We start from the raw sequence: 23,421 nt of genomic DNA on the forward strand, positions 1-23,421 counted from the left end.
AACCATCTAACTCAAACTCTGGGTCCACTACATGGATGACACCTTTGTCATCATTAAACAAAACAAATTAGAGGAAACCTTCAAGACCAATCAATCAATAATATCCTTTCTGGTATAAAATTCACTAAACAGTAAAACTACCATTCCAAGACTTCGCAGTAGGGTAAACAGCCAATGGTGAGCTTCAAACCAGTGTCTACAGCAAAACAACACGTATAGACCAAATATTTAACTACAGGAGCAATCATGCCAGCATTCACAAACAAAGTTGCATCAGAACATTATTTCAATTTGGCACCACACACTGCAACACAGAGGAACTACGCAGAGCAGAGGAAAATCACCTATACAATGTATTCAAAAAGAACAGCTACCCAATGAACACGGTCTGCCAATTTCTGAGCAACAAACCCAAACAAGCAGACAAACCATGTCCAGAAACCTTAGCCACTCTCTCCTACATCGAAGGCATCTCGGAATTTACTGTCAGAATACTCAGACCCATTGGCATCAAGGTAGCCCACAAACGCACCAACACACTAAAACAGCAGCTAATGAACTTGAAAAGACACCATACAGACAACAAGCATTACTAATGTCATTCACAAAATATTTTTCAAGAACAGTATCAAACGCTACATTGGACAAACAGGCAGAAAAGTAGCCACTAGGATACATGAAAACCAACTAGCCACAAAACGACATGACCCTCTCTCACTCATATCCTTACATACAGATGAGGAAGAACACTACTTCGACTGGGACAACACATCCATCCTAGGACAAGCCAAACAGAGACATGCACGAGAATTCCTAGAAGCATGGGATTCCAACCAGAACTCTCAACAAACATGGACTTGGACACCATTTACCATTCCCAGGAAATGATGCCACCACAGGAAATGACATCACCAACCCAAGGAAAGCCAAACATTTCAATGGAAAGCAGACTACACCACCAGTGCGTCATTCGGAGGTTCACTTGAGAAGTGATCGAATATGGTGATGAAATGTCTGGAAACTAACTTTCCATGCCAGCAAGCAAGCGTACATTCATGATCTACTATTAACACTTTTCTTGAAGTTACACAGAAATTTAGTTCAAGGTTTGCATAAAGACATGTAGCTGTGGTGCTGGTTGCCATAGTTGTGGGTATACTTGCCAAGCTGGGAAGTTGATTTGCAGAAGTTTCATCCCCTATCTAGGTGACATCCTCTATGCTTTGAAGCCTCCTGTGAAGCACTGCTGAACTGTCTCTTCTGGAATTTATTTGGTTTCATTCCTGCTGCTTCCAGTTGCAGATTCCCATTGTTCATTACCGTGGTCGGTTTACTTGGTCTAGGTCAGTGTGTTTATTAATGGAATCAATGAATGAGTGCCATGCCTCTAGATATTCTCTGCCTGTCCTCTGTTTAGCTTGTCTTATTGTTGTTGTGTTGTCCCAGTCAAATTTGCAGTCCTTTTTTTAATCTGTGCATGGCTACTAGGACAGGTGGTCATGGCATTTAGTGGCTACTCTGTGTTAATGGATACAGATTGCTAGTCGTCTACCTGTTTGCACTATATAGTGTTCCATACAGAGTTTACAAGATTCCTTGCAAACAATATTAGTCTTGCACATGATGAGTGTAGGTTATTCTGGCGAGTTGTCAGCTGAGCGTGGCTTGTGGTTTAAGGGCTGTCAGAGTGGTTGGAGAATTTTGCCGTTAGTTACAAGGCTTTTTTTAAAATACAAAAGGTAGCATAACTCGTGTGTTAGGTCATGGCATGTCCTTGTTATGTTGTTTGTCTGCTCGGCATCCACAGTAGAAGATATCTGTCCATGGCAAAGGAGGTGTTCTTCTTCTCTTCGCAGGTAGGGAGTGCTGCAGTGTTCTGTAGTCCTTTTGAACAGCTCTTCTGTAGCTCCTAATGCAATTTCCTTGTTTAATTCGGTGGTTGCTGTTGAAGTTCAGGATCTGGACAGAGCGTGGAGCTTTTATGCACACTTTTGCAGTGCATTCATCCATCCTGTGTTCTTTCTACCATCACATCAGGAATGCGAGTTGGCTGTTGGTTTCCTCCTCTCATAAATTTGATCCCTGCGAGCATGGTGCTGACTATTCTCTTAATTCGTACAAAAGCATCATCCATGTATCTGATCCAGAGCTTGGGTTAGATTTGAGAAAGAGCTGTTTGTTCCAGTCTTTGCATCACTGCTTCTGCTATGAGCCCACCGCATGTCCCACTGATTTGTTCACATGTCTGGCTGCTGAATATGAAGTGTACCGTCAAGCATAAACTAAGTCGTTTGAGTATGCAGTCCTCTTTGATAGGTCCCCTGTCGTATTATCTGTTCTGTTTGTTCGGGAGGTTGGTTATTGTCTCATTGGCAAAGATTTTGTCAAGTGACGTAAACAGCATCAGTACACCGAATGAGACCATTGCTTTGTCCTTGTGTATGTTTATGTTCCCAACCTTGTCTAGGAATTCCTGTGATGATTGTATGGAGTGTTTGGATCCGCTGAAAAGACGTTTAAGTTTTTGTTGCAGTTCTTTTGCCAGTTTATATCGTGGAGCTCCTGGAAGTGCCACAATAGGTCTTACCTTAGGTAATCCATAAAATCATGGGGTGTTGTTGCCTGCTGGCTTTATCTTCTATAGGTGTGTCTATGGTGTGTTTTTTATTTCATTAGTTCAACATGGCATGGGGTCACACTCCCTCTGCTGGGAGAAGCCTACAAGTAATTTCTCTTTTTTGAAAGTACAGTGTTCAGTTTTGTTCATGATTCTGCCTTTATCTACTGGTATTATGATTATGTTCTTGACCTTTTGAATGTTTTTCAAGCTTCTCTCTCGTGTTAAGGTTGTTAATTGGTGTTTTCTTTGTGAGGGTACAATGGTTTGTCTGACTGCTTGATGTGTCTCTTCGGTTAGTCCATTAGTTCTGACCAGATATTCTAGTGCATCTTGGAAGTCTGTTTTTCCTACGTCCCTGTGGTTGTAGTTGAGTCCCTGACTAGTACTGGATTTTGTGTCTGTCAGCTGTCAGTTGGAGAAGGTCTTTACCCAGGTGCCTGTCATGTTGTCTACTCTGCTGCTGGTTAGTTCAGTCATTTTGTCAAAAAAGGACAAGAACCTAATCATAGTACCATCAGATAAAGGCAGAATGACGATAATCATGAACAAAACTGAATATATTCAAACACAAACTACTTGCAGATAGTGACACCTAACAACAGATGGTGCATGACCCCATGCCACAGCTAACCAATAGAATAAACAACACTATAGAACCTACAAAAAAGACTGATAACCAAGACAGACCGACAGAAGCTGAAGCTAGAAGGGAACACCACCACGATTTTATGGATTACCTTCAGTACAGCGCCATTCATACTTCTTGTTGAATTTTCAGGAACTCCTCATCACAAATTGGCAAAAGAACTTCAACAAAAACTTAAACATTTTATCAGTGGAGGGCTTATCCCAAAACATCGATTCTCCTGTGCCTCAGATACTGCCTGACCTGCTGTGCTTTAACAATATTCGAGGGTGTGATGCTGTCAATGGATCCAAATACTCCATATTATGATCAGAGGAATTCCTAGACAACATCAGGAACATAAACATAGACAAGGACAAAGCAATGGTCTCATTCAATGTAATGGTACTGTTTATGTCAATTCCACAAATTCACTAGCCTCAGAATAAATTCTTCATCTCAATTTAGAAGTACGGCCAGTTACTCCAAAATTATATCCCTGTTCCTTTACTCTCCTACAGAGGAAATAACCGTTCCATATCTACTCTGTCAAGTCCTCTAAGAATTTTGCGCATTTCTATGAGGTTTCCTCTCATTCTTCTGTATTCCAACAAATACAGGCCCATTCGACTCAACCTCTCCTCAAGACAGATTAATTCCACATATGGGGGGACTATGGGTTCGCTCTGGACTGTGCAAAACCATTCAGAATTCCACATATGGCCTGTCCAAAATCTTGTATAGTTTTAAGATTTTTAAACTCTATTCCCTTGGAAATAAAGGCTATTTGCTTTCTCTATTACCCAATGAACTTGGATCTAGTTTTCTGCCATCTTTCCCCATTCAACTCCTCTAAGCTACCTACCAATGCACATTCCCTGACATTTGTTGAAACAGAAAGGTGTGTGTGTGTGTGTGTGAGTGTGTGAGAGAGAGAGAGAGAGAAAGAGAGAGAGAAAGAGAGAGAGAAAGAGAGAGAGAAAGAGAGAGAGAAAGAAAGAGAGAGAGAAAGAGAGAGAGAAAGAGAGAGAGAGAGAGAGAAGAAAGAAAGAAAGAAAGAAAGAAAGAAAGAAAGAAAGAAAGAAAGAAAGAAAGAAAGAAAGAAAGAAAGAAAGAAAGAAAGAAAGAAAGAAAAAAAAAGTCAAGAGGGTAGTGGTGGAAAAGTGATAGGCGGATGAAGAGGAGGGAGGAGATGATAGGTCAGAGGGGGAACACTGGATGGGTCTGGAGAGCGGTGCCGAGTTCAAGGCTGGGGACTGGGATAATATGGAGGGAGGGGAAATGAGGAAACTGCTGAAATTCACATTTATCCCGTGTGGTTTCAGGGTCATAAGACGGAATAGGAGGTTTTTCTCCTCCAGATGTCAGGTGGTAACAGCTTGGCGGTGGAGGAGACCCAGGACCTGCATGCCCTTGACAGAGTGGGAGGGAGAGTTGAAATGTTCAGTCATGGGGCGGTGGGGTTGGTGGGTGCAGGTGTCCCAGAGATATTCTCTGAAACAATCCACCAGAAGGCATCCTGTCTCCCCAATATAGAGGAGTTCATACCAGGTGCAAGGGATGCAGTCGATGATATTGGCAGAGTTAAAGGTAAATTTCTGATGGATGTGGAAGGATGCCTTGGGGCCTTGGATGGAGCTGAGGGGAGTGGTATGGGCACAGGTTTTGCACTTCCTGCAGTGGCAGGGAAAGGTGCCAGAGTGGGGTGCGGGCTGGTGGACCTAACAGGGGAGTCGCAGAGGGAATGGTCTTTCAGAACACTGATAGAGATGGGGAAGGAAATAAATGTCTGGTGGTGGGGTCCGTTTGGTGGTGGTGGTGGGAGTAGCGGAGGATGACGCGATATATGTGAAGGTTGGTGGGGTGGAAAGTGAGGACAAAGGGAGATCTGTCCTTGTTGCAGTGGGAAGGGTGGGGTTCAAGGGAAAATGGTGTGTGAAGTGGAGGAGATGCAGTGGAGGGCATCGTCAACCACATGGGAAGGGAAGTTGCAATCGTGGAAGGTGGTGGAATTGGTCATCCTGGGAGCAAATGCAGCAGAGGCGGGGGAATTGGGAATAAGGGATGGCATTTTTACAGGAGGTAGGGTGGGAGGGAGGAGGTATTGTATAGGTAGCTGTGGGAATTGGTGGGTTTAATGTCTGTGATTAGTCCATTGCCGGAGACAGTGATGGTGAGGTGCAAGTGAATTGGAGGTCAGGGTGGAAGATGTACATCAAGAATGAACTAGCTCAAGATTAGCCTAACATATGAATCCCATTTAGAATCAATCCAATTATGGTTTCAAATGCCTCAAAAAATTTCAAACTAACTTCTCAGAATTGTGGGACATGTTCATCTATCACTGCCCATTGTTTGTAGTTAAGGTGTAACATTTCAAATCATTTGTCAAACTTTCATGAATTTTGACTGCTTATCTCTATTTGGAGAAGCTTCTCAAAAATGCCTTTCGAATTAGTTAACTAATATAGACAATTTTGTATGATAGCCACATAAAAATTAAATACCTCATGTTTCATTGTAAAAAATTCCCCTCCTCCAATTCCTTCCAGCGCAAATGCTTGAACAATGGGCCACTTCTCAACAATGAACATATCAAACTTCTGAACATGGCCTAAAAATAGTAATGGGTGCATAACGATTAGCACAAGGTGATCATAAAACAGAATTACAGATCCATTAAGTGAAGCAAATACAATACAGATTGAAATATTAACTTAATTAGCATGCATACCAAATAATAGAAGAAAAAATGCTTTCAGATTTGCTAACACCCAAGCAGTAAAGATATAGTAACTTATTTCATTAGTAGCATTAAAATATCTAACAACTACATGCAATTCAATATCTGTGACCAAATCTAATGAAAATGAAAATGAAAATAAAAACCTGCCAGGTTTATGTACCTTTATATCAACCAAAGGTCACAGAACTCATTTCTAATTGTGTGATCCAGATAGCAACAGTTACTCCAAGTAATTTAATGTAAACCATGATTATGAGATGCAAAAGCAGATGTAGAGAGGATGCCTCCTCTTGTGGGTATTCTAGAACGAGCAGTCAGTCTTAGATCGAGTAGTAGGTTTACAACAGATAGGAGAACAAATTATTACTGAAAAGGATCATGAATCTGTGGAATTCACTACTTCAGACTGCAGTAGATGCTGGAACATTGAATAAATTTCAAGAGGAGAAAAACAGACTTTTAATTAGCAATGGAATGAAGGGTTTTGGGAAACTGGGCAGAAATGTTGAGGCAGAGATGAGATAAGCTACAATCAAATGGTGCAGCAGGTTCAATTGGGTGAACTGCCTATCATGGCTTCCAGTTCTTATGTTCAACTTTAAATGCTCAAACAATGAAGATGGTGGAATAATACATTAAAATATGAAGCAGTAACAAGGCAATCTGACTGCTTCATGAAAACATCAAAACCATAAATTTAAAGATTATCACTTGCATCAAAAGAAAGTGAAGCTCAAAACAAATTAAAAATCTAAACTGAGGTATAGCAAGCATTCATCAGAATTCATCCAGAATTCCAAGTGGGTCTGATTTACAACATTCACTTTACCAATAGAAGGGAGGGAATACCTACAAGCTAAATCCTAAAGAATGCTAAAAACAAACTATTTTACACTCCTAGAATGAACATGTTTGCTCAAAGCATTTCACTTAGTGGGTATAGAGATAAAAAGGACTTTACAGATCAAGAGTAATAGCATAGACTAAAGAGAAATGCTTGTATGGCTTGCTTAATTATTTCTAATTTTCAACTATGTTCATAACATGAGAAAATAAACTTAGTCTTTACCCTGAAAGCTATATGGAACTCTAATGCGGTAACAATCTCGCACCATATCCACAAAACTGGTAATTTTGAACTCCTCTGCTGCTTCTTCATCTTCATACTAAGGAAGTAAGTTTAAGCTCAATCAATTACAATGTATAAACTCTTGTACAATACAAAAACATTGTGGTTTACACAAACAAGTTGATGGAACTCAGACCAGTGACCATCCTAACTTAAACTAACATATGACTTTGTGGTTACTTCAATTTACCAGGAACTGAGTGATCTATGAGCATATTAATAAAAGCTGAACTATTATGTTCCTTTGATGAAAAACCATGTTCTACTGTTGCAGGAAAATCAAGTAACTAGCCCAAAAACAAAAACCTAGCCAATAAAGAATGTTAAAAAAAGGACGGAAAAGTTAAATCTGAAGTGTTCAAAACAGCTGAGTAGATTTGGAATTTTTTTCTTTCATCCGACACATGTATTTTATCAGTGGATTTCAGAAATATTATACTCAGAACTATCAAATAGAAATATCAGAGCTTAGCTCAATATTATCAATGGTTCCTCAAGGCAGATATATTTCTAAAATCAACCTGTTCAGAGTTGCGATAAACACATCTCTCGAGCAGGTGAAACTTGAACTCAGGCCTCCCAGCTCAGAGTAGGGACACGATCACTGTGCCACAGGAGGACAAATGTACTCTCAACTGGCTTCGCAACCCAGACTTATCTCCACGACTTAATTTTCTTCTAAAACCTACTCGCTCCAATCTTGACATAGGTGGTACATTTGTTACTGTCCCCATTCAGCTACTCTAGTCACATTCTTTCCCACTTACCAACAGGAAGGGCAAAAAACAGGGTGGTACAATGCAGTAAGTTAAATACGATGACCCAAATTAAGACAACAGCAAGGGAAAACAATCGCCGTCATGTCTAAGCAGCAAGCTTATATGTTTTGTATGATTCTTTGTACAGATATTCTGGACTTTGAAAAATACATCATTGGATTTTAATGTCACAGCTGTCTTCTTCCAGTTAGATTTTCAGATCAATCACAAAAATTGCCAAATGAGAACATTTAATACAAATGAACCTTACATACTTGCTCAACTAAAATATTTTGGTATCTAATAAGTTTACAACTTGAACAAAAACAGACAGTGCTGGATAAGCTCAGCAGATCTGGCAGCACCTGCAGAGAGAAAGTAGAGTTAATATTTCAGGCCCAGTGACTTCTAGTCAGAATTTGGTGGACCTAAAACATTAACTCTGCTTTCTCTGCTCTGATGGCCCCAAACTTTATTTAGTAATTTGTTTTCTTTCAGATTTCCAGCACCCACAATACTTCACTTTGCTTTAGCTTTACAACTTACTTCTTTTTCTGTCAAACAGTGCAAGTGTAGGTTTCTCCAGTATGCTACATAAGGCAGAAGATAGTTATAGTTCACAGGGTTGCAGTACAGATGAACACTCTCTGGCTTGATTAAAAGAATTACATCTGAAAGAGAAAGGACAGATTAACGACTTGTAATATTGTCAGCATTTCATTTAGGAACTCTCAAAATAGGCCATGATCAACTGACATTCACTTTAAGCAACAGTCAAAAGTGAAGAACCATTTTGTAATCCACCACTTGCAAGGACATGGGATTGAATGAACTTTAGGTGTAGAAATACAAATAAAAGCTTGGCATGGTGTAGTGCTAGAAATCAATCTTGTTCTAATATTTCTCAAGGTTAATGTTTATTTCTGAAAAAAAAAGACATTTTTCTTTACCCTTTCGCCTTTTACTCATCAGGACAATTGACAAGAATACCAATTTGAATAAAGAAAACTAAGATTTATACTAGATAAGACAACAGTGCTGGATTGCCTGGCAAGTAGATTATGAATTGCAGGCACTGGAAGCTACAAATATTACTAAACAGGGCCCTCTTCTTTTCAGATAGAAAGAAAACATACATTTCACTGCACCTATTTACGTAGTAATGGATATGTTCACCAAGCTCGGAAGTTGATTTGCAGATGTTTTGTCCCATGCCTAGGTGACATTCAGTGCTTTGGAGCCTCTTGTGAAGCATTGCTGTACTGTCTCTTCAGGATTTTATTTGGTTCCGTTCCTGTTGCTTCTGGTTGCCAATTCTAATAGTTAGTTGTCGTGCCGGTATATGGGTCAGGTCTGTAATTTTGTTGATGGATGCAATGGATGAGTCTTATACTTCTACAAATTCTCTGGTGTCTTCTGTTTAGCTCATCCTACGACCCTTGTGACACCTCAGTCGAATGTGATCCTTGTCATTGGTGTATGGCTACTCAGACAGCTGGTTGTGGCATTTCGTGGCTAACTGGTGTTCGTGGATGCAGATTGCTAGTTGCCTGCCTGTTTGTCCTATATAGTGTTTCATGCAGACTTTGCATGGAACCTTGTAAACTGCATTTGTCTTGCACATGATAGGTATAGGGTCTTTACGTCTGCTGAGTTGTCATCTGAGCATGGCTGTCAGGAATCTGAGTGGTCAGAGAAATCTGGCTGTCAGTTCAGAGACTTTTTTTTAAACAAAAGGTAAACATGTTAAGTGGTAGCATGCCCACGTGGTGTTGTTTATTTACCAGGCATCTACAGGGGCATCTGTTTTTGGCAAAGACTTTGTAGAGGTCGTCTTCTCTTCACAGATCAGGAGTTCTGCAGTGACCCTTTTGAGCAGGGTCCTAATGCAGATCAGAAATTTGATCCCTGTGAGCACTGTGTTGAATATCCAGTGTATGTTCTCAATCTCTGTTCTCTTATTACAAAAATATTGTCCATGTATCTGATCCAGAGTCTGAATCAGATTTGTTGGAGGGCTGTTTGTTTCAGTCTTTGAATCACTGCTTCTGCTATGAGCCAAAATGGGTGAGCCCACAAGTGTTCCATTGATCTGTTCATATATCTGGTTGTTGGGAAAGTATCGTCAAGTTTAATAGTTGAGCGTGCAATCCTTGTTGAACCTGTTTCTCAACAGCTCAAAGCAGCTAACAGCTGACTTCTGATGGCAATGCCTTGACTACAGTAAACCTACAGAGTTTAAAATGTAAACAACGGGACCCACTTGTGACGCAGCCACAGAATCCCTACCCTGGGCCAGGAGGCCGGGTTCAAGTCTCACCTCCTTCCAAAGTGTATAATAGCATGACTGAACAGGTTAATAAGAAAACTAGATTAGATAATAAAAAAATGTAAGCAAAGGTTGGCAGTTTATTGTCAATCAGCATTAGTTAGTGCCATGGAGAATGTACGCTCTCTACTGATCAGAACCCCCTTACTATTCAATCAGCACTCTTCTCATGCAGTATAAATGTGAGGGCGTGGGGGCTCTTGTTGTGCAATAGTAATGTTCCTACCTCTAAGCAAGGAAGCCTGGGTTTAAGTCACACTTGTTCCAGAGGTCTGTAATAACATTTCGGACTAGGTTAATTAAAAATCTCTCCAGCATACATATTGTTTCTCCCCGAAAATGATTTCTTGCTAAGTGTGCAAAATGAAAGCTTTGACAAAAGCTCTTCTCAATAATGCTCAGGTCCTATATTCCTCAACAAGTATCGATAATTATGCTATAATATGAAGCATCTATTGTAACTACAACATTAGTTATCAAATAGCGTAACAATGGATGTTGACATCACAGGATGTCAGGTAGCAGCAAGTGACCTGGTGATACAGAAACACTAGATCGGGAAACAGCCACAGGGGACATGTCATGTCAGCGCAGAGACAGTAACAATCGGAGTTAGTGAATGGCTAGATACTCCAGTTGACAAACTAGGAGAATACAGGAGACACTCAACAGGTCAGGCAACATCTGTAAAGAGAAATTGAGCTGACTTTTCAAGTCTGGTACGAATTCTTCAGAACTCCAGTTCTTCCAGATGCTCCTTGTTTGTTTCAGGATTTTCAATGTCTGCAGTATTTCATTTTACTATTATCAAATTTGGACCAGGAGTTTTCTGATTAATCAAGATTATTCCAGTGGAAATTAAACACAATGAGAACAAATATTTGAAAAATTTAAAAACACACTGTTACAAACTAATTTTCTTGCATTCAGAGTTCCAAGAATCTAAGGTCACATCACAGCAGAGAAATTTGTCAAATCAACTTGAAGAACACAGTGACCAGATTTACATAAAATAGAACCTTAACTTTCCTGGCAGGAGGAGAGAGAGAGAGCGAGAGCGAGAGCGAGAGCGAGAGAGCGAGAGAGAGAGAGAGAGCGCGAGAGAGCGCGAGAGAGCGCGAGAGAGCGAGAGAGCGCGAGAGAGCGAGAGAGCGCGAGAGAGCGCGAGAGAGCGAGAGAGCGCGAGAGAGCGAGAGCGCGAGAGAGCTTTCCCAATATCACATTTAATTTTATGTTTCAATTTTCATTATTGAAGATAGAAGAGAATGGGAACTACTAAGGATATTGCAGCATCCCAGGCCTCAGCATCTTAGTTACTCTATGAATCTTCCTCATCACAAAATCACAAGCGATGCCTGTGAAGCATTCATCTCCATTCACAATTTCTCAAATAAAAAAATCTGGGTCCACATGCAGCAAGACCCAGACAACATCCAAACTTGGCATCCTAAATAGAATTATTACTTCTAATACAGTCTCAGGCAATAGTTCTAACAAACAAACATACCAGAACATTTATGCCAATTCCTTCACCATAATGACCAAAGGGATTTCCACAACCAGAAGCTCAACTGAACAAGCCACATATACTACAGCAGATCACAGGCTGAGTACCCTGACAACTAACTGTCCAAGACCTCTCCACTACTTACAAGGCACACATCAATTTGGTGATAAATACGGCCTACTTATCTTAGTGATTAGGGTCAGTCGCAAGAACACAAGCGATACTACAGTGCCCAGGACAAAATAGTTCACTTTGTCAACTGCCCAGCTATCACCTCAAATATCCAATCTCTTACATTTGATGCGTTATAGTTTTCATGTACATACTTGTGGGAATTCTCTGCAATAACAAGAATCTCTCTCACACCTTACCATCTACAAGAAAGAAGGCACAGGAATTTTGGAGTTCAGTTTGGACATAGATCATTCTTTCAACATAAGGGTTATAATTCTGTAGCTCCATGTCTAATAGGGCAGTGAGAGTGTCTTCAGTAACACAGATGTCAGTGATTAAAGGTGGCAGCTCATCACACTTCCTTGAGGGCAACTGAAGACAGCCAATTAAGGTTGTCAGTGCCAATGACAACCATATCTCAAGAATACACTTAAAAGAAACTTAGACCTTCAATTTTCCCTTTCATCTGACACCCCAACGCCCATAACAATTTCTTATCTTTGTTATGTTATTATTGTTGGAGAAACTAAGAAACAGGTGCAGAGTTGGCCTTTGGATCCTTTGAGCCTGTACCACCATTTAATATGATCATGGTTGATCATGCAATTTCAGTATCCCACTCTTGTTTTCTCTCCATACCCTGTGTGTCCCCATTAGCTGCAAGGGCCACGTTCAGCTCCTTCTCAAATATATCGAACGAAATGGTACACAATTGTACAAGCTCACAACTGAGTGAAAACATTCTTCCTTATCTCAATCTGAATGATTTACCCATTATTCTTAGACAGTGACCCTTAGTTCTGGGCTTCTCCAAAAACAAGAATATTCTTCCTGCATCTAGCCTGTCCAGTCCCATCAGAAATTTATGTTCCGATGAGGTTCCCCCCGCCCCACCCATTCTTCTAAATTTCAGCAACTATAGGTCCTGCTGATGGAGTCTTCCCTCATATCAGTCTAACAGTTTGGCAATCAGCCTGGTGAACCTTTGCTTGACTCCCTCAACGACAAGAATGTCCTTCCTCACACTGGAAGACCAAAACTGTACATAATATTCAAAGCATGGCCTAACCATACTGCACCAAAACATCCCTAGTCTTATATTCAATTCCTATCACTATGAAGGCCAGTATACCATAAGCTATGCTCACAACCTGCTACACCTGCGTGTCATCAACTTTCAATGACCATTCTACTACAATACCCAGATCCGGTTGCACTTCACCTTTTCCTAAATTGCCACCATTCAGATTATAATCTGCTCACTCACTTTTGCGACCAAAGTGGATAACCTCACACTATCCACATTATGTTGCATTTGCAAATTATTTGCCCTCAGTCAACCTGTTTAAATCACCCTACAGCCTGTTAACATCCTCCTCACAAGCATACACTGCCACCTAGCTTTATGTCGTTTGTTAATTCGGAGATATTGCATTCAATTCCTTGTTCAAATCGCGAATGTATATTGTGAACAGCCAAGGTCCCAGCACTGAACCCTGCAGTACCCCAATAATCGCTGCCTACCCATTCATCCCAACTCTGCTTCCTGTCAGCCAACCAGTTCTTCATCCAGATCAATACATTACATCCAACATCATGAGCTTTAATGTTTCTTACTAATCGCATGTGGAACCTTGCCAGCAAAGTGTTTGAAAGTCCAGATACACATCTGCTGATTCATCCTTCTCACACTACTGGTCACATCCTTAAAAGAATTCCAGAAGATTTGTCAAGCATGATTTCCCTTCAGTGAATCCATGCTGACTTGAACAGATTCTGTCACTACTTGCCAAATGCTCAGTTATTACATCCTTAATAAAATAACGCCAGTATTTTTCCACAGCACTGATATTAGGCTAACCAGCCTATACAAAAGGAGGCAGAGCAAAAAAAAAAGGCAATTAAGTTTCATGTGCTTCATGCAATAAAAACCAATCCAGCCTAGCACACATTCAAACAAGTCATGGCTTACAGAATTTTAGATACCAATCTTCCAGGCCTAGAGTTTGGTGCTGATTCAGGGCAGTTTTCACTTCTGCCTCTCTAACAAACAGCACAAAGCCGAGATGAACACATTCCTGTCACTTGAAACACAGACACAAAACATCTTCAGATCCTAATGTCACACTTAGATTTGGCTTCTTTCTTCAAATGGCTGCATGAAAACGCAACTGTCTACAACAGCATATGACCTTTCAGTTTTTTATTCTTTCAACTGCAGGCTCTTTTACCATCCAAAAGGGTGAGCCAGATACTAACCCCAACAATTCAACTGACAAAGCACAGAATTCAGAGTGCAAAGCCATCTTACTATTATCTGCCAAAATTCGTGCCACTTAATCCAAATCGGTGTGCAACGCTGACATACCAGCGGTCAACAATAAAATCTGTGAATGTTGTACTGCACAAAAGGCAGAGAGACAGAAACTGTGGGAGTTGCTAAGAAATTGATTTTCCCCGAGCATTACCAAATCATCCTATATTTTTGTTAGATTAGATAAATTCAGTTCAGTTTTGGGACCAGGATTTAAATTTAGCTCATCAAACCCATGAAGTTTCTGTCAGATGCCTGAAATGATGCTCGAAGGGGTCTCAGGAGCCACAACACAATTGCAAACACCCACTCCTCATTAGAAATCTTAAACAGAAGATGCTCAAGTCTTTTTTTGTGTGGAAAACCTAGCACTTCTTCAGTTTTCATTCAGAACGAGTAACCAAATACCAATTCGGGTAAACAAAATGCAAAGTATCCCAAATTAAGGACATGTGACTCCAACCATCTCATCCCAATCATGATATTCAGAAATATACACATCAAAAATGCAAAACAAGATGCCTCAACTGTTCAGTTGTTCAGTCATTTGCTCTGTGAAATTAGGTTAAAGACGATATAGTTACCATCAAGCACTTCTTCTGGCAAGTCAGTCACATCAGAATCAATGTTTGTCAGATTATATAGGTCAAAGAGTAGATAGTTTGCCAATTCTCTGCACCCCTCATTATATCTGCTATCAATACCTGCAAAAGAAAAGTAGTAAGTTAGAAATGAGGTAAACATGTCAACAATTTCATGTCAGAAAGGTGATGTAATATGGGGAGGACTGCTTTGATTATATGTATTAGTAATATAGAATGGAATATAGAAGAACTAATTTTCAAATTTGCTAATCAGCGAGCATAGAACTATAGTAAACAATAATGGCAAAACTAATGATGTGAATGAGCGAATGATCAAACAAACAGTCAAACACATACAATGTAATTTAATGCAAGAAGTGTGAAGTGATGAATTTTTTAAAAGGATGAGTGAGGAGATGCAAATAAAATTATTATCTGAAAGGAGGTGGCTTACAAAAAAAAACACACACATTCAAATCTTGAATGGTGGAAGACCCCCAAAAAAAAGACAGAAATACTCAGCAGGTCAGCTGAGGTGTTAAGGGGTCAATTTGTTCCACTGACCTTCAAGAAATTGGATGCCCTGGGGATAGGGTGGTATGTTTCTCTGTCGTGCAGGTACAATAAAAAAATCTGCATTGTCATCTTCTATTCCGAATCAATAATACCAATGCAGTTAAAATTCTGACAACTCCTTGCAGTTAGAAAAAAATGATTTACACCAGATCTTGCCATTAAGGGATGAGTTACATTATCTCCAAAAGCAATATAATCAGGTCCTTGTACGGTGTCTTGAGTGGTATGTGACTGTGGGGGAGGGGAGGGGGTTTGTCTTGTGAGCATTACCGACTGGTGATGTGAGATTTTGTATAAAAGGAAGAACTGGCTCCCTCGTTCAGGGAGCTTCTCTTGACACACTTCGCAAGCAGTGCTCAGGGAGTATTAAGTGATCCTCCAAAACTTGTACTTGCTTAATAAATTTTGGCTGTTCACAGAAGTTGGTGTATTGTAATTGCAAATGTATAAGAATCTCAAGAAAGAGAAACTAACACAGGCAGCATCTGTGAAGCGAAAATGAGAGCTTCAGCTGATTCTTCTGTCAGAACTCACAATTAGAATTTCTTGTCACTTACTGTTTAAGCACAAAACATTGTGGCAGAAAGGATGACTGAAGTAAAGACTAATAACTCCTTCAAGGAATGAAAAAAATACAAATCTGAAACAGAGCAAGAAAAAAAAAGGCAGCGAAATTAATTTTGGATTGTTCCAGCATGGACATGAGGGGTTTAGATTAGATTAGATTAGATTACTTACAATGTGGAAACAGGCCCTTCAGCCCAACAAGTCCACACCGACCCGCCGAAGCACACCTACCCAGACCCATTCCCCTACATTTACCACGGCACCTAGCACTACAGGCAATTTTAGCATGGCCAATTCACCTAACCTGCACACTTTTGGACTGTGGGAGGAAACCGGAGCACCCGGAGGAAACACACGCAGACACGGGGAGAATGTGCAAACTCCACACAGTCACCCGAGGTGGGAATTGTACCCAGGTCTCTGGCGCTGTGAGGCAGCAGTGCTAACCATTGTGCCACCATGCCGCCCATTAAATGTCTTAAAATTCTAATCCAAACCTTCCATAGAAAAGGGGTTCTCTGGCATGGGCATAGTACAAAGCAATATTACTGACATCCCATCTGACCTACGTGCCAGACTACACCCCTCACTCCTTCCCTGCCCTCTCACAATGACTATACAGATCCCCTTGTCCTCAGTTTCCAGCACATCACCCTCGAAATGCAAAGGATCCACGAGACACCATTTCTGCCACCACCAGATACATGTGGGGTGGGATTCGAACCCACCGCCTTTCCACCCACTCCTAATCCAGATTAATACTCAGAGTGGAAAAAGGACAGGTTAGTGTGCTCACCAACCCTCAGATGTACTCGACCATTAAGTGGCCAATTATTATGGCCTTGAGACCCTCAATCCATCAACACTGCCATAATATATTGGCCATTAGTGAAAACGCAGAATGGAGGGATATATTCTGAGAGTGAGAGAGAATAAAAAAAAAGTCACAGAAGCCTTATACTTTATGTCCTGCAAATCCAATCAATAAAACTGGAACATAAAGCTAGGTTTCATTAATTAGCAATCATGCATTTAACATTGATCATCAAAAAGCCATCTCATTGACAGGTATCTATTTAGGGAAGGTTTAATTTGCCTTAAATGTGACTCTTAATTGCCTCTGAAATGGATAGTTTCTTGGGGAATTAAATGCGCACTCTCTGTGCATGTCTATATCCACTGAAAGGATACGAAAGGGAAATTAATGCATAACAATGAATTCCCAACTGAATCAGAAAAATTCCCAAACAGACAAGAAACAAAATAAGGTAACAACTGAGGCTATATGCAAGCCCAAGAAGCAGTTGTGACAGAAACAAATAGGAACCTCAAATTGGTCTCCAAGAAACCTGGCAAACTGCCAAAGATGAAGCCATAAACAAACAAGCTGACAGGTCACATCAGCACAATGCAAACAATCAGGTAAGAGATTCAAAACAGAGCTTTTAATGCGGCCTCCAAAGAGATTAAAAAAATGAGATGATTTCAAAACAACAGGTATTTAGCTAGAGGAAGCAAAACCCAAGAAGAAATGAAAAAATGGATGGTTACTGCAAATTAGGTACTGTACATAACAAAATACAACTCAATCTTTGAGAAGAGAAACGTCCTTCCAAAAATAAGGATAGACTGGTATGCCGAGCATGAAGTGCGCCAAGTGAGGAACAAACAAGCAATACAAATGGGCGGTATGGTGGCTCAGCAGTTAGCACTGCTGCCTCACAGCACCAGGGACCCAGGGTCAATTCCAGCCTCGGGCGACTGTCTGTGTGGAGTTTGCATATTCTCCCCATGTCTGAGGGGGTTTCCTCTGGGTGCTCTAGTTTCCTCCCACAGTCCAAAGATGTGTAGGTTAGGTCAATTGGCTGTGCTAAATTGTCCGTAGTGTTCAGGAATGTGTAGGTTAGGTTCATTAGTCAGGGCTAAGTGTAGGAAAATGGGTCATGACTGCACAAACTTGAGCTCTGAACTTGAGCAGCAGCTAGAATACCAGAGTGTTACATGGATAACATACATAGAGGTCACACCACAGATGAGAACAGTACAAGTTTGGTGCCAGGGTGGAATCATGTATAACTACCAGACAAGTAGTGCAAGAGGCTCCTGAGCCTAAACATGCTTACCAATTGATATTCCATTTTGGAAACTTGTGAAGACAACAACCCTTCAGAAGAATGTAGCCACAGATAGGTCAATGGGCATTTCAGCTGCACAGGAGGGGGAAAAAAAACAACTGGAAGGGAATCAGTGATAGGGAATTCCAAAATCAGAAAAGGAGACAAGGTTCTCTGCAGCATGAAACATGACTCCAGGATAGTATGTTACTTCCTTCATGCCAGTGTTAAGGATTAGATTACTTACAGTGTGAAAACAGGCCCTTCGGCCCAACAAATTCACACCGACCCTACGAAGGGCAACCCATCCAGACCCATTCCCCTACATTTACCCGATCACCTAATACTACTGGCAATTTAGCATGGCCAACTCACCTAACCTGCACATCTTTGAACTGTGGGAGGAAACCGGAGCACCCGGAGGAAACCCACACAGACACAGGGAAAATGTGCAAACTTCACACAGACAGTTGCCTGAGGCGGAAATTGAACCCAGGTCTCTGGCGCTTTGAGGCAGCAGTGCTACCCACTGTGCCGCCCAGGATAACAAGAAAAAAAAATGCAGGATATCCTTTGGGGCAGCAGGACCACCCAGAATTCATGAGCCACGCTGGACCAGTAACAGAGGTTATGAAAGCAGATTTTAGCGAGGAAATTCAAAAGCAGGTCATGAAGAGCAGCAACTGCAGGATTAGTTGCAGAGCCACGTGCTGAGTATAAGAACGGAAAGATCAAACAATTGAATATGTGGCTGGAGCAACACACCAGCACATTTCAGAGACCCTGGAACCTGGGACCTGTAGTAGCTGGACAGGTTACGTTTTAGCACATTGGGATTCGTATCCTTGCAGGGAGGTTTGCAGGGACTATTGGCTTTGGTTTAACCAGGTCTATCAGGTACAAAAATAGAAAATGCTGGAAAAGCTCAGCAGGTCTGGCAGCATCTGTGAAGAGGAAGCAGAGTTAACGTTTCAGGTCGAGTTACCTCTCCTCAGAATGGATAATAGCTGAGAAAATGCTAGATTTCAGGGTTTGGGTAGGGGGAAAGAAATAACAAATGCGATGGTGCCAGAGGAAGGAGTAAACAACAGGTGGGGATAGGGCCCAAAGAGTGCGAAAAACAGGGACAGACAAAGGAGTAGATAATGATCTGGATAGGAGGGTCAATAGCTATCAATAGGGTTTGTTAATGGCTAATAATGGGTGATGTGTAATAGCAGACTGTTATAACAAGGCCTGGCTTATGGGAATTGAGGTAAGGAGAGATGAGAGCTCAAGCCCTAATGTTATTAAACTCAACATTGAGTCCAGAAGGCTGCAGGATTATTAAGGGAAGGACCCTGTCAGGGAGATGATGGGAACTTCAGGGCAAACCCAAATTCAAAAAAGGAAAAAAAGTTGATAAGAGGAAGTGAAAAAGATTAGATTAGACTTACAGTGTGGAAACAGGCCCTTCGGCCCAACAAGTCCACACCGACCCGCCGAAGCGCAACCCACCCATACCCCTACATTTATCCCTTACCTAACACTACGGGCAATTTAGCATGGCCAATTCACCTGACCCGCACATCTTTGTGACTGTGGGAGGAAACCGGAGCACCCGGAGGAAACCCACGCAGACACGGGGAGAACGTGCAAACTCCACACAGTCAGTCGCCTGAGTCGGGAATTGAACCCGGGTCTACAGGCGCTGTGAGGCAGCAGTGCTAACCACTGTGCCACCGTGCCGCCCACAGATGTTAGAGAAAATAGACAACAGGAGAAACTAAGCATGCATCAAACCTCATATGTGGAATGATGTCATAAAATCAAAGCGAAGGATACATGAAGGACTGTCTGACAGCAAAATACATGACCCCAAAAAAGGCACAAAGGGAAGTAAATGGTTGTGAAATATTTGCCATTACAGAAACATAACTGCAGAGCAAACCAGGACTGGGAACAGAAAGATCAATTATTTTCACTGGCTGGGAATTCTGGAAAACAGTCAATAAATTAGGGCCAAACCAATCAGGAGAGGTGTTAGAAATGCAAGCAAAGGGTGGTAGCTGTTTGGAACACTCTTCCACAAATGGCAGTGGATGCAGAATCAGCTGTTAATTTTAAATTTGAGCTAGATCCATTTCTGTTGAGAATGTGTTGCTGGTTAAAGCACAGCAGGTTAGGCAGCATCCAAGGAATAGGAAATTCGATGTTTCGGGCATAAGCCCTTCATCAGGAATGAGGAGAGTGTGCCAAGCAGGCTAAGATAAAAGGTAGATCCATTTCTGTTGAGTAAAGAATATTATTGGATGTCATACAGTCATAGAGATGTACATCACAGAAACAGACCCTTTAGTCCAACTCGTTCACGCCGCCCAAATATCTAACCTAATCTACTCCCATCTGCCAGCATTTGGCTCATAATCCTCTCAACCTTTCCTATTCATATACCCAATCAGATGTCTTTTTAATTATTTTAAGTATACCAGCCTCCACCACTTCTTCTGGCAGGTCATTCCATCCACGTACCACCTCCTCTACATGAAAAGGTTGCACCGGAGGTCCCTCTTATATCTTTCCCCTGTCACCCTGAACCAATGCCCTCTAGTTCTTGACTCGCACCCCTCCGTCACCGCGACCCCAGGGAAAAGATATTGTCTGGTTATCCTATCCATGTCTCCTTACTACAGGAAAGATTGCCTTGCCAAAGAGGAAGTACAACAAAAGGTTCCGAGGAAGTGTTCTTGGACTGGTGGGACAAACTAATGAAGAGAGATTGGTCAAACTTGGCCTGTGCTCTCTGGAGTTTTGAAAAATGAGATGGAAACCTAAAAAGTACTCAAAAGGGATAGATGGAGTAAATCTAGTTAAGATATTTCCCTGTTGCAGAGTCCAGAACCACAAGGTACAAGTTAATATTAAAGAAGATGCTATTTAAAATGATGGTTGGGATTTTTCTTTTCCAAAGATCAGACTTCTCTGAGAATTCTCAAGGTTAGTAAGCTTGATTTATTGTCACATGTACATGAAAATTGTTATTTTACATGCTATATAAGCAAATCGTACCATACGAGGTGTTATGGCCCATACTCCCTCAAAATAAAAGGTAACCTAGACCCTAACATTTTCTTATTTCTAAGGTAAATGCAAGGCACTGTGTTCCAGATATAAGTTGATTGGTCAAACTACTCAATATTGAGCAACAGAAAAATTATTCAAATACTAGAGTCACAGAGAAATACAGCACGGAAACAGGCCATTTGGTCCAACCCATTCATGCCAATCAGATAACCCAACTCGATCCAGTCCCACCTGCCAGCACCCGGCCCATACCCCTCCAAACCCTTCCTATTCATATACCCATCCAAATGCCTCTTAAATGTTGCAATTGTACCAGCCTCCACCACATCCTCTGGCAGCTCATTCCATACACGGACCACCCTCTGCATGAAAAAGTTGCCCCTTAGGTCTCTTTTATCTTTCCCCTCTCACCCTAAACCTATGCCCTCTATTCCTGGACTTCCCAACCCCAGGGAAAAGACTTTGTCTATTTACCCTATCCATGCCCCTCATAAATTTGTAAACCTCTATAAGGTCTCCCCTCAGCCTCCGACGCTAGAGAGAAAACAGCCCCAGCCTGTTCAGCCTCTTCCTATAGCTCAAATCTTCTAAAGCTGGCAACATCCTTGTAAATCTTTTCTGAACCCTTTCAAGTTTCACAACATCTTTCCAATAGGAAGGAGACCAGAATTGCATGCAATATTCCAAGTGACCTAACCAATGTCCTTGTACATCCGCAACATCACCTCCCAACCCCTGTGCTCAATACTCTGACCAATAAAGGAAAGCATACCAAACGCCTTCTTCACTATCCTATCTACCTACGACTCCACTTTCAAGGAGCTATGAACCTGCACTCCAAGGTCTCCTTGTTCAGCAACACTCCCTACAACCTTACCATTAGGTATAAGTCCTGGTAAGATTTGCTTTCCCAAACTGCAGCACCTCACATTTACCTGAATTAAACTCCATCTGCCACTTCTCAGCCCATTGGCCCATCTGGTCCAGATCCTGTTGTAATCGGAGGTAACCCTCTTCGCTGTCCACTACACCTCCACTTTTGGTATCACCTGCAAACTTACTAACTGTACCTCTTAACCTCGCATCCAAATCATTATGTAAATGACAAAAAGTAGAGGACCCAACACAGATCCTTGTGGCACTCTACTGGTCACAGGCCTCTAGTCTGAAAAAACAACTCTCCATCACCACCCTGTCTTCTCCCTTTGAGCCAGTTCTGTATCCAAATGGCTAGTTCTCCTGTATTCAGTGACATCTAACCTTGCTAACCAGTATCCCATGGGGAACCTTATTGAATGCCTTACTCCATTGAAGTCCATATAGATCACATCCACCACTCTGGCACTATAGTTAAAATATAAAACAAAGAGGAACTTGGAATAACTATCAGAAAACTTAACGCAATAAAATATACAATAACTATTGTCATTAACTGCTCCAAACAGTAACAACCTACAAACATGCCCTTGACAAAAAAGCCAATTCAAAAAACAGATTGGAGACCTGTATGATGAGACAATCCAGTAAGAAAGAACAAAACTTCTGAGAGAAAACTCAGTAATACCAGCCAGAAGAGATTTGCTGCTGAGACCCCATGTACAACTGTTGAGAGCTTACTAAAAATCCTGGATCGGAGAGAGCTTGACGACACCCACTCAGGCTGCTTCTATTAGAGTCAGTCAGTCAGTCAGTCAGTCAGTCAGTCAGTCAGAGAGATATACAGCACAGAAACAGACTCCATTAGTTCAAAATGTTCTCAGAAAATATTTTCTTGATAACAGCTAGACACCAGGATTAGGACAAAAATGTTCATTTGGTTGTACCATGGCAGATTGTGCACCATATTCACTGAACCTGGACAATTAATGCATCAGGACCCCCAAACTCTGAGCTGAAGTGCATCCAACAGACTTTCATGTCACCGGAGTTCCAAAGATTCATCACCCACTGACTCAAGAAATTCTCCCTCATCTCAGTTCTAAAGAGTCAGCTCTGCACTCAGACTGTGCTCTCAGGTCCTAGCCTCTATTAGGAATGGAAACACCTTCTCCACATCTACTCTATCCAGCTCAATGAGATGCCCTCCCCCATGCTTCTAAACTCTATCGAGGACAGAATCAGAGTCCTGCACCGCTCCATATGACAAGCCCCTCATTCTCAGGATTATTTTCATCATCCTCCTCTTCTCAATGCCCTCCAATGTTAGCACATCCTTTCTTAGATATTAGATCAAAAACAGCTCACAATATTCTAAAATGTGGTCTCACCTGAGCTTTATAGAGCCTCAGCAGCACATTGCATTTGCCTAACTATCA

At 41.4% G+C, this 23,421-nt stretch overlaps 1 protein-coding gene across 1 annotated transcript in view; it reads right to left on the reverse strand.

Annotated features, from left to right (window-relative positions):
- dnaaf9 (dynein axonemal assembly factor 9) overlaps positions 1-23,421 on the reverse strand; it is a 208,770-nt gene that overhangs the window by 162,312 nt on the left and 23,037 nt on the right. The window contains exons 3-6 of the mRNA XM_060840002.1: positions 14,787-14,906; positions 8,425-8,549; positions 7,061-7,157; positions 5,753-5,859 (exon numbers count right to left, since the gene is read on the reverse strand). Of these exons, the coding sequence (XP_060695985.1) occupies positions 5,753-5,859; positions 7,061-7,157; positions 8,425-8,549; positions 14,787-14,906 (449 nt within the window). The remainder of the gene's footprint in view (positions 1-5,752; positions 5,860-7,060; positions 7,158-8,424; positions 8,550-14,786; positions 14,907-23,421) is intronic.

The sequence above is a fragment of the Hemiscyllium ocellatum genome, chromosome 1, assembly GCF_020745735.1.
Source record: "Hemiscyllium ocellatum isolate sHemOce1 chromosome 1, sHemOce1.pat.X.cur, whole genome shotgun sequence".
Lineage (NCBI taxonomy): Eukaryota > Metazoa > Chordata > Chondrichthyes > Orectolobiformes > Hemiscylliidae > Hemiscyllium > Hemiscyllium ocellatum.